Source organism: Seriola dumerili, unplaced genomic scaffold (assembly GCF_002260705.1).
Source record: "Seriola dumerili isolate Sdu_G_001 unplaced genomic scaffold, Sdu_1.0 BDQW01000149.1, whole genome shotgun sequence".
In the NCBI taxonomy this organism is placed as follows: Eukaryota; Metazoa; Chordata; class Actinopteri; order Carangiformes; family Carangidae; genus Seriola; species Seriola dumerili.
In genome coordinates this window covers 13,668,283-13,679,960 of record NW_019174404.1, presented here as the reverse complement: position 1 = coordinate 13,679,960, position 11,678 = coordinate 13,668,283, and the positions used below count along the sequence as shown (strand labels likewise).

At 39.5% G+C, this 11,678-nt stretch overlaps 2 protein-coding genes across 3 annotated transcripts; both read left to right on the top strand.

Moving 5' to 3' along the window:
* The first annotated feature begins 209 nt into the window (after positions 1-209).
* LOC111226078 (protein max-like) lies at positions 210-5,769 on the top strand. Of its 2 annotated transcripts, none has more exons than XM_022751171.1 (4): positions 210-382; positions 2,621-2,728; positions 4,194-4,317; positions 4,440-5,769. In XM_022751171.1, exons 1-4 carry the CDS (start codon positions 347-349, stop codon positions 4,622-4,624), a joined length of 453 nt encoding a protein of 150 aa, XP_022606892.1. In that variant the 5' UTR covers positions 210-346; the 3' UTR covers positions 4,625-5,769. The 2 variants fall into 2 exon arrangements, with proteins under 2 accessions (XP_022606892.1, XP_022606891.1); XM_022751170.1 differs by having other exon boundaries at positions 4,179-4,317.
* A 1,231-nt stretch (positions 5,770-7,000) lies between these two features.
* LOC111225896 (ras-related protein Rab-15-like) lies at positions 7,001-11,425 on the top strand. Its single transcript, XM_022750935.1, has 7 exons — positions 7,001-7,133; positions 9,389-9,449; positions 9,554-9,614; positions 9,697-9,774; positions 9,968-10,057; positions 10,299-10,364; positions 10,504-11,425. The coding sequence occupies exons 1-7, from the start codon at positions 7,010-7,012 to the stop codon at positions 10,660-10,662; spliced, it is 639 nt and encodes a 212-aa protein (XP_022606656.1). The 5' UTR covers positions 7,001-7,009; the 3' UTR covers positions 10,663-11,425.
* Positions 11,426-11,678: the final 253 nt, after the last annotated feature.

The window sequence follows — 11,678 nt, the reverse complement described above, 5'->3', positions numbered from 1 at the left end:
TGTGTTTGCAACTTGGAGGAGATAACGGTACATTGTGGTGGGCGCGTCCAAATCCGTGGGCTTGTGGGAAATGTAGTCCAAGTTCCAGACACTGCAAAAGTGCCAGCCAGGCTGCGTGTTAGCGAATGACTTCATTACCCACAATGCCGTGCTTCATCGCGCTTGCGCCGTGTATGTTTTCCCGTCCATGTGTAGGCGAATCACGTGTAGGGAGACCGTTGATCGTCATGTCTCTGCTGTAGCAGAGCTCCGTGCTATATGTTATTATTTGCCTCCAGTTGTCGCTGCACTTTGTTTTGACAGCTGCTTGTTTTCTTTTGCCATACTCCATTTTTTTTACCGAAGAATGAGCGAAAACGATGACATCGAAGTCGACAGCGATGTATGTGGTTTAGTTTCCTTAAGAAGTAGCTAGCCAGTTTGTTAGCCAACTTTAACATTCCTGTCAACCTACGCTATCTGACTAAGCTAGCTAACGAGCTAGCTGGGGGTTCTCGGCCAACACTACATTTTAAGACAAACAGGGTTAGAAAAAAGTGTTTTACGGAGAGCTGACCAGCTGGGTTGTACGTGAAAGTCGACCTGGTGAATAAGTTGTGTCGTTTAGTTGCGTTAAAGTTGTTCGACATTGAGCGTTCATGTGAGTCAGCTCAGCATAAGACAACACCAACTTGTTTAATACATTGATAGTACTCCTTCTGGTCGTCCATGTTGCTGCAGTCAGTTGGAGTCAAGCACACTTGTTCATAAAGCGCTGTGTTGAAGCTGAAGCTGCGGACATATAAAAACCATGTTGCGACAGTCATAAACAGCCGTTAAACTGTTGCTGCAGGCAAGGTCAGCTCAACTGAGAGGTGAACGACGAGGTGGCTGTTTCAACAGTGTTCTCCCTTGCAGAAATTAAAGTCGCTATTTGGGTTTAATAAGGTTTTCTTCGCTGTGCTTGTGATACTTTTACTATAATGCAGCTCTTATCTCTTTTTTACGGATAAGGGGGTAATCCCTTCACGTCAGCCTAGCTATATTTAGCAGACTTGTTGGGTAGCTAGCAGGTTAAATGTCATATTCGCTCCATATTTATTTTAATCTTCAGTTTTATGGACCAAATTTTAACCAGGATATAATTCCATTTTATCCACAATGCTAATGTAGCAAACCAGGACTGAATATGCATTAAGTACTCGGTGTTCTTCTTCCAACGTCGGCTCGTGTTGCCAAACCTCCCTCCACATTAGCTCTGCACTGTTGTGCAGCTGCTTGTAACGCCAACAGGACACCAGAGAGGCTGTGTTCATGTTGTTTTGTTTTTTCGATTATGGATCTGCCAGGTTCGTCTGTTATTTTCCTGTAGCTCTCTGGATCTTTTTAAATACGTTTAATGGCCCATGAATATACTGTGTTGTTTTAATGCAACATGCATGTGAAATCATGTCAGGTCCTTGACCTCATTACATATTTCACAGAGCCGTAGATTGATAAAGCTGGGCTCTCCAGCTTTGGATGCAACCAGTATACATATATTGTTAGGCCTTTTAATCCTGCATTGATGTATACATCTAATGTTGCAGGATAATTCATTTTGGTGGTTCCTTTTACAGCACTCTAAAATGTAAGAAAAAACATGGTTATTATTATAATATTTTTTTATGTTGATTTGATATACTTTTAATAATTGTTATATATTTTGATAACATCCACATTTCCTTCCAGGATAACATATACCAATATCTAAATTCAATATGTGTCTAGCAACTACAACTATAACAGTTCTTAAACTACACTACATTTGACCTGGCAAATTGTTCTAATGAGTGTATGATAACTGTAAGATGTTTATTTGCTCCATTCAGCCATGTAAGGCCTAGGGTCTGGAAAGTCATCCAGTGTGACTGAAATTTTCAACCCATACCATACAAATATATGTCTGTCTGTAATCTTTCATTTAAAGAAATATGTCTGTTTATTGATCATGCAATTTGCATGGGATATTGAGGGATATTATGTTTTCAATCATGGTGACAATTTTTATGTTGCCATACTGATACCTTCTATTGAATTAAACTCTTGTACCAAAGAGACACACATTTTTGTTGCTAGCTACTGAACCTAATATAAGATTTTCTGTCATCAGTTGGTTCTGTTCAGTCTGTTCAAAACAACAGAGAGAGGATGGACATTGAGTTGTTTTTGGGCTCCTGTGAAGGACAATGATTGGACAGTGTGTTGAGACTGTCAGGATATTCTGGTCCAACCCTTGAAGCAACAGAAAGCAAACAGCAGATATTCAGTTGAGACTCAGTAAACAGATATCACATCCATGTAAACCTTATACATACACCACAGGTTCCTGCTGTATGTTGTCAGGAAAATGAGATTTCCATATGTGCACACAAGCTCGCTGTGAAAGAAAAGGCCACTACTTATTTGCTATTTAAAGCTACAGCATTTGCATATTGCAGCTTTAGATGACCTGCTGTTTTCTTCTCATGTGTTAAAAGAAGAACGTAGATTTAAAGTAACAAACTTTCTTGTGACTTCATTGGTTTTATCTTCTGTGTTTCTGCATAAGTGGCCTGTGTTTTACGAATTGCCAGTATAAACTCTGTGTGTTCCCTCACAGGCAGACAAGCGAGCACATCACAATGCGCTGGAGCGCAAACGCAGGGACCACATTAAAGACAGCTTCCACAGTTTACGAGATTCTGTGCCTTCATTACAAGGGGAGAAGGTGAGAGGAAAATATATACAATTTCTACATTTCACAACTGTACCAGAAAAGAAAAGAAATCATTCTTAAACACTACATCATGTTAAGAATTCATGGGGATAATGTTAGCAGCCTAAGTGCTCAGCAGCCTTTTTCACATGAAGTGCCAGTTTTAAAATTTCTCATCAGTCAGAGTACCACGTTAACACATAAAAAAAAAAAACAACATAGATTAACTGCTCCTAAATTTAATCATCCCATCCATTCATCCAACCTCTTGCCAGCTAACTGTTCACATAGGTAAGAAAGCCTGAATGAAACACCTGTATGTCTTCAATAAAGCAAAGAGATGCCACACAGTCAGCAAAAACCCTCTGCCCTTATTTCCTTTTCTGAAGTTCTCTGACATGTCTAGGGGTTGTATTAACTTGTGCACATGCAAAGCACCTTGGTAATTCATGAGAACTATATGTCTACCTGAAGATGGTCAGCAAAAGCAGTATACGGTGCAGGCAACAGCGGCATTTGTCTGAGACACATGATAAAAAGGTGAAAATGCAGGTTCTGGCATATTGCGTCGTGCTTTCTGACTGTTTTCACAGCTCGCAAACTTCATCAATAGTGTAGGCTGCATTTCCAAGTCCAAAATATTCAGTCAGCTTATCAGAGATTATTACAGTTTGGACCCATTGTTGATTTGTCCCATGTTATCTGGGAATTGCTATAAACTCTATAAAACTGCAGCCTGCACCCTTTTTTACACTTATTTTACAAACTATTATTATTATTATTATTATTACTATCACTAAAAATGTATCAAAAGGAGCATTTTGCTGTTGTAGTGGTTCAAGTGGAGCTAGTTTTAACTGCTTCATATACAGTCAGGAAGTTTAGTTCAGTGGTTCCCAAGGGACAACCCTTAGGGTTGTGCCCCTCCAAATGGTCACAAGATAAATCTGATGGGTTGTGAGATGATTAGTACGAGACTCTGCTCCACAAACATGTAGTATTTGCTTTTCATTTTCTCTGATCTTTACCATTTTAATGAAATATTGGATAATTGGATAATTTGATGGAACTGCTTGTCTTAAGCTTGTGACAATGGACCCCAAGTAGACACACAGCTTTTTTGTAATCGGCCACAAGCCAAAGAACACTGCTTTAATCTTTAATAATGTGTTGTGTTTTATCATCTTATCACATGTTTATTTGTAAAAACTTAATATGAAAGGTACAGTTTTTACAGTTTTACAGTACAGTATTTCTAAAATACTGAAGTACAAGCACCTCTAAACTGTACTTAAGTAGTGTGCTTGAGTAAATGTTACTTTCCACCACTGAACGAGACCAAAAAGTAACATAAGTGTATAAGACTGAGGTACTGTTGGTTAGGTAAGAGAATAACATGTTGTGCCTGAACAAATATTCACTACAGCGTTGCCCCATGGCTCTCTGAAATTTCTGCTGACAGAACTCTGTTAAACAGGCTTCCCGAGCACAGATTCTAGACAAAGCCACTGAGTATATCCAGTTCATGAGGCGGAAAAACCACACCCACCAGCAAGACATTGATGACCTAAAGAAGCAGAATGCACTGCTGGAGCAGCAGGGTAAGTGGAGGAATGTTTTTTCTCTTCACAACAAAGTGTGATGTGGTCATTCTGTTACAAGTGATTAGTGTGGTATTTACCACTGTATTATTTGGCTTGCTGTCTGTGTTGACTTCTTGCAGTTCGCGCACTGGAGAAAGCCAAGGGGAACACTCAGCTCCAGACAAACTACTCTTCTGACAGCAGCTTGTACACAAACCGTAAAGGGAGCGCGGTGTCTGCCTTTGACGGCGGCTCCGACTCCAGCTCTGAATCAGAGCCAGATGAGCCGCCCAACAGAAAGAAGCTGCGTGCGGAGCCCAGCTAGGCTTGTGCCGCCCCCGGCTCTCCAAACAGACTCTCTTTACCCACCAGCCCCGACTCCTCTTACTTGTCCGCGCTCAGTCCTGCCTTCTTACGCCAGTCCAGGAGACGAGGTGGAGACTGTGTGAGAGAGGTGCTATTATGTATAAAACGCTTCTACCTTTCTTTTTCCACTTGGCAAGCATCCTGTCACTCCTCTTTTGGCCCAGCAACAACTTTTAAGACCCACAAAGTGAGGCAGCTCTGCAGTTTTGAAGGACTGATATTTTTTGAACCTCATGATAACCATTCATAATCAAATGTGGAGAAGACAAGGTATGAAGCTTTAGTAAAGCTACAAAAAAATAACCTTTTTTTTCTTTTGGTTGTTTTGACCAACCTCTGCAATCTGGTGGAGGAGTTGTCAAACTTTACGACCTTTGAGAAAATGGTAATTAGGGTAGTTTACCTTTTTAATATTCATACTTTTCCAGAAAAAGAATGTGAAGTTGCTTTTGAAAAAAATGTATGTTATGCAAGATGCAACCCTCCTTCTTCAGTGTAGGTGGCTGAAGTTTTTGTCTTTGAAAATGTTTGTGTAATCAAATGAATCCTTCTATTTATAGTGATGCACCAAAATTGATTTCTTACCCTTATATATTCTTATGTCTGATCTCCCTTATGTTTGGCTTGAGATTTTCCACAGAACACAGGAGGATGAACAAGTTGACCTGTTGTTTTAGAGGATTTTTCACAGGTTCAACTATTTATTTCCCTCTATTTTTATTATTATTAAATAAAATGTGGGTATAAAAAAAATCCCCTAATGGATACTGAATGTTACACAATGCAGTTAAAGGGCAGTGATCTTTATTTTTGTTAATGGAAGTCCATGTCAGTGTGTAGTATATAACACTGTATACTCTTAAATGGTGTCAGCTCTGCAAAAGAAAAGCCTTCCCTTGAAATATTTGCCTGTGCTGGGAACGTTTATCTTTCTTTTTTTCCTTCTTGCAGAGGTAAATTAGTGTGTACGTAATCGATATTTGTTTGTTCCATTCCATGGAAATTACAGGTATGTTGTACATACTGCCAACGGTTGTCTTGCAAGTTAAGGCATACCTTTATTATGAGACTATAAATAAAACTATTTTATCCTTTTGGGATGTATTTGTGATCCAGTGTGTTTTTATGCTTCCATGCCGGCGACAGTCTTGGTTAGAAGATTTTGGGCTGTTGATCTCTCTGTCCCATTCTTTTGGACGCAATATCTCAGGAATGCCAACTTAACCTCAAGGATGAAGGTTAAGCCCACTTTGATTTGAGAATTCATACTACTAATTATGACACAATTTAACACAAATGTCTAATAGGATAAAATGATGAAGTGATGACATCTTATATCCAAACAGTCAAAGGTCAACTTCACTGTGACATCATCATGCTCTGCAAAAATATTATTCAATGCTATAACTCAGGAACAGAAGGGGAGATTGTGACTGCAACTTGAGTGGTTGGATTGCTTTTGTACATTAGGCTTCCTAACTGACTTATTGGGTATTAAACTGTGCTCTGTATGTGTGTGTTGGATTCGAGGGAAACAACTGGGTGATGGAATTAACTCACCTCCAATCCCAGTTAATGAATTCTAATATGTATAATAAAATGTAAGAAATTGCGAGGGGAGTTAAAGCATTTAGAGGGAAAATGTATTGTAAGACGGGAGGATATTAAGCCCTTAAATGTTTGTAGATCACATTATATTTGAATTGTGGTTTGAGTGGTATGAATACCTGGCTACAGCCTTACCTGTAGTATCTGTTTAAATATTGGTTCAGCCAAGTGTGATGTGTCCTGGGATCCTGACTGACACTCCCACTAAAGCAGGCAGCCTCTTCAAGGATGCAGGCTGTATGCTGCCTCCAAGAGCCGTAGGAAATTGTACAAAGAAACGTAAAACACGACTGAAATCATCAAGTTGACATAGTGAGATGATTATAAAGCAGGCGAAATGAAAGCCATGACAAAACAAAAGACAAATGTGATGTGTTTGTGACAGATGGACTAAATGTAAATAGGCTAATCGAAGACGTAAATGTTTTTACATTCTTTTTAAATCCTGTAGTGAAATGCTTAATTCTGCCGCTGAACCATAAAAATAACCCACTAAAGTTTTTTTTTTTTTTTTTTTTTTTAAAAAAAGCTATGTAAACAGTTTACTTGTGTAAAAACTTCCACCTTGCTGTACGTTAATACATCCATGGTTCAGACTGATTTTACCACCCCCGAGCTTAGATATAGGCTTTTCCGAGGTGGCCTGAAGGCAGCACACGGCGACACATTGAATGAGAGCACCAGCCAAGAGTTTCATGGAACAGTCATGCTTTCTCTAATGTTTTAGTTTTCAGTCATGGCTAAACAGTACGACATTTTGTTCAGGCTGCTCATGCTGGGGGACTCGGGAGTTGGAAAGACTTGCATGTTGCGCAGGTTCACGGAAAGCGAATTTGATCCGTCACATATTTCAACCATCGGTAAGCCATCCAACAAGTTTCCTTCTTTCTCATCATATGTGTCAGCCACAGGTTGCACCGGATAAACATCAGTGAACACGTTTTATAGACTGAATGTCGAGGCTGTGACTGTTTTTTAATTTAATTTTCAGAGGAATATACTGTAAGTTTCCCTCTTGTAGCAAGGCCTGCTTAGCTGGTAGGATTAGTAAAAACTGCCTCGGGTCACAACAGCCCTGAAAAAAATATCAACACTCAGAAAGCTAGACTGCTCATGTTGTTCAAAACCTGCCACACTACATTTTGCTAATTTTCTAATAGAGATTTGATCCTGACTTGTGTCACAAACACAATGGAAAGGAAGGTCGACAGGAAAAAACATAATTATTTCTGCCTTCAGGGTGTTTGATTTTTTTTTTTTTATCTTGTATTTTTATTCACAGAAAGTAACTCTTGATTATTGCTTCATATCACAGCTGCCTCTTTTCCTGGTTGTTATAGACTAATTACTTTGATGAAAGTAGTGGGGCTGTTTTACACAAAAGAGTAAATTATCTTCACGTCAACAAAGAAAAAATGGTTAGCACATGCTTCAGTGATAGGATATATACTGTACTTTGTTGTGACTGTAACAGAAATGGCTGTAATGCAGAGTGGAGCCTACTTCAGGGTAAAAGGTTTGTTGTCAGCTTGCAGGGTGGGAAGGCTTTGCATGGGATTAAACCCAGTTATTTGAGAAAGTGCATAGTACATGAAATCTCCTTGCTTTTAGAGCCCAGATATCGTGATTATCGGTAAACTTCATTCAGCTTCTGTCATCCCTTTCACAAGCCTCTGCGTCCCCCATGTCTCACAAGTACAGTGTCTTCCTGGGACCTGTAGGACCAATAAGGTGCTGGCATGGAGGCTGAGCAGTCAGAGCTGGTGACTGTACAGCTCTGCATATATTACATGGCACATTTTAATGGTGACAAGGTATTTAAAAAGGCTTTGTGTCTCATAAGAATCATGGCAAATAAGTTATCCTGTACATTAGAAAGGCTCAGTCGCTTTTGTATTAAAGGGAAAATACACCAAAATGTGGTCATTTCTGGAGCTGTGTAAAACTCCGAACATCAGACACAGACTAAAGTGATTACGTTATCTGCTGACAATCCATGAGCAGCTTTTCGGACACTGAATAAAAAAATATACAGTGAAAGCAGGATTCTATAGTGCTCTGTATAGTAGGTGTTTTTTTCTGATTTACTAGAAGCCCTAAATTCAAATTAAACATCTCAAACAAAAATTCTGCTTGTCAGTGGACCAACTCACCTAACCAACATAGAGTTGATACTTGATAGCGGAACTGGTGACAGCACAGTGTATAAGATGGGATAAGATTGATCCCACGCAGGGAATATGAAATGTCAGAGCAGCAAAAGTAATAATAAGTAAAAGAACAGGTATGTAGTATAATGTACTATAGCATGGTGTAGCAGAGATTAACAGGCCTTCTCTGTGCTCGCTGTCACTCTATCAGAGCCGTGGTTAATGTTATTAGTTACACCAGTGATTTTTCCTATTATGACAAGTTAAAAATGTCTGCTGTGAAAAACACTTGTAAATCAACCATTTAATCAGTTTATTTTTCAAGCAGAAACGACAAACATTATGTTACAGCTTCTCAATTTCCCTGCTCTTTTTTTTTTTTGGTTCATGTGATGATGAAATGAAAATCTCTGGGTTTTTGACTGTTGGTCAGACAAATCAAGCAAATTGAAGCCTTGAGTGTTATGAAATGAATCACAATTTCCTGATTTTTTTTATTTATTTTTTTTATACCACATGCTTAATTTAAAAAATAATCAGCAGATGAATTGTTCTTGAAAGTAATAAACTGCATAACCTTAAAAATACTACAACATATACTTACAGCATCCAACATATACAGCATATAGCATGAAGAATAAATATATTGTGTATTGCCCATGCTTTAATAAGAAGTGACTGTGACATTCTTTAGCTCTCTTGTCCTGTCACCCAGCAGACAACACACTACTGTAGTTGACATGAGTTGCACCCCCCTTGTTTAGACACAGTGATTTAAAAGTTGACACTGAGAGTGACTGCGATCCTATTCATTAGAGAAAAATAGTGTCTTTGAGCAACACTCATTAAGTGCTCACAAACACACAGCAGCCCATGTAAAACACTACAAAGCAGGATTTCTTTTTCACCATTCTGTCTCAGTTGCTGAAGTAAAGCCAGGTTGACCTTGTGTTCTCTGTTTGCAGGAGTTGATTTTAAAATGAAAACACTAGAAATAGATGGAGTCAAGGTGCGAGTACAGATATGGTACGTTAAATGTCTTTTTAAAATTTTTTTATTTGCATTTGCAGTATGCGGACATGCACATTATGTGGTCCTCTTTTATTTATGTATGTTTGTCTTCTGTGCAGGGACACGGCTGGTCAGGAGCGTTATCAGACCATAACCAAACAGTACTACAGGCGGGCGCAGGTGATATAAACAATCAATGGGAGTCAAGTTACCCTTATGTGCCACTGTAGCATTCATTCTGTAATCCCTTTTACTTGTCCAGGGTATCATCTTTGTATACGACATCACAAACAAGCCGTCCTTTCAGCACATAGCGAAGTGGGCCAGCGATGTGGATGAAGTAAGGCAATAATCTCTCTCATTTCACTCCCCTTGCACTCGTTGCCCTTCACGGCGACCAAGTATTTGTATTGCTGCCTCCTGAGGTGTCGGTGCTCGCTGCACATCCAGTGGCTTACTATGAGTGACAAGATGATGAAGTCCCTTATCCCCATCCTGTCTGTCTTGTCTTTGTTGTTGTTGTTGTTTTGCAGTATGCCCCAGACAAGGTGCAGAGGATCTTGGTAGGAAACAAATCTGATGAGGAGCTCAGGAGGCAGGTGACGAATGAGCAAGGAAGCAAGGTTTGATGGAGCTTTATTTTGTGTTTTTTTTTTTTTTTAGTTTTCTGAGTGTAGTCAAAAAATGAGTTACTATTATTAAAATGTTCTCATTGTTGGTAGTGATTCTCTGTGAGCACAGTGTTCAAATGGGAGCAAATGATCACCAGCCAGTGTCCTAAACCATCTGTTACTGAAAACTGACTACAACTATACAACGTCTTTGTTGTACGTGTTTCTAACCGTATCCAACTGAACCTTTCAGCTAGCAGAAACCTATGAGATGGAGTTCTTTGAAACCAGTGCTTCCACCAGCAGTAACATCAGCGAGGTAGGACACATAGTGTATCTCCCCAGGAATCTGTTCTGTCACATCAGGAATGTGCTCAGATATTGTGGGGGAGCTCCCCCGTGACTTTCGTTTTTGCATTCGTCTGTGTATTTATTGTTTTTCTTCCTCCTTCCTCAAGTCATTCACTCGTGTGACAGAACTGGTGCTGCAGGCTCACAAGAGAGACGTGGACAGCTTGTTGGGATCCCTGGATGATTATCTAGAAAAGGCCGATTTGGAGGAAGAGAAGGGGAGTCAAGATACTGACGACAACGCTCAGAGGAGTTGTGCCTGTTAGCAGAACGTGCCATGGCTGATACATTAAAAGACATCTGCTCTCCACTGTGACTTGACTCAGCCCTCCTCCGCCGTCTTCATAGGTACTTGGACCTGCTGGACAGGCGCTTTGCTGGTGTCACTGTTTGTCAGTGAAGTTACATGGTGGTAAATGCAGTTGGCAGCAGCTACCAGCAGAGGGCCAACTTTGTTTTATGATCACTGAACCCTGTTGCCAGTGAAGAGTCTATAGTTCATGAAGGGTAGCTGTGTTCATTTTGCGTCCAACAAATCTATCAATACAAATGCTCTCTTCATTTAGTTTTACACTAAACATGTACTCCCATCAGTTCACTGTATTCCAGCACTTTTGCTTTCTTGTTTCTTTTTGATTTGATTTGCAGGCTGCATATTCGCAAATTGACTGATAACATGTGATTTCATATCAAAGAAATGTGTTTATTAGGGTAAGTATCGATGCTACAACAATTTAGACGGAGGAAAGAGATGAATTATTTACACATTTGAAACTCAAACCAAGCCAACATGGATTCATTTACACGATGGCCTTATTTCCTCAAGGGAGACATTGTTGTGCCATGTTCAGTGACCTGAAATTTACCATTCTGAATGTATATTTGTGGTTAGTTTTATGAATGTGACTGACATTGCCTGCTGTAAGTTGTGCATTGAAGCATTGTCACTGCTGGTTAATTTAATGTTTTCAGGGTCTTCTGAGGTGCCACAGCCACAATAATTTTAATATGTTTGATACTCGAGAATGATGGGGGGAAAAAAATGTAATGCACAGTGTTATCTGGGTCAATAAATTGAAATTTCATATTTAAATCTAATTAATCGGGTATCTGAGCCTTGCTGAGTCACTAAATTTGGACTGAGAGTGGAGTTAGGTCCACAGAGAGTTCAAACAGTAGATTCATTCATTTTTCATCACATGCTGTGAAAGACAGGTGATCACATGTTAAATTTTTGATGACTGAGAAAACTGATACATGTCATAAAGACACCATAAAAGAA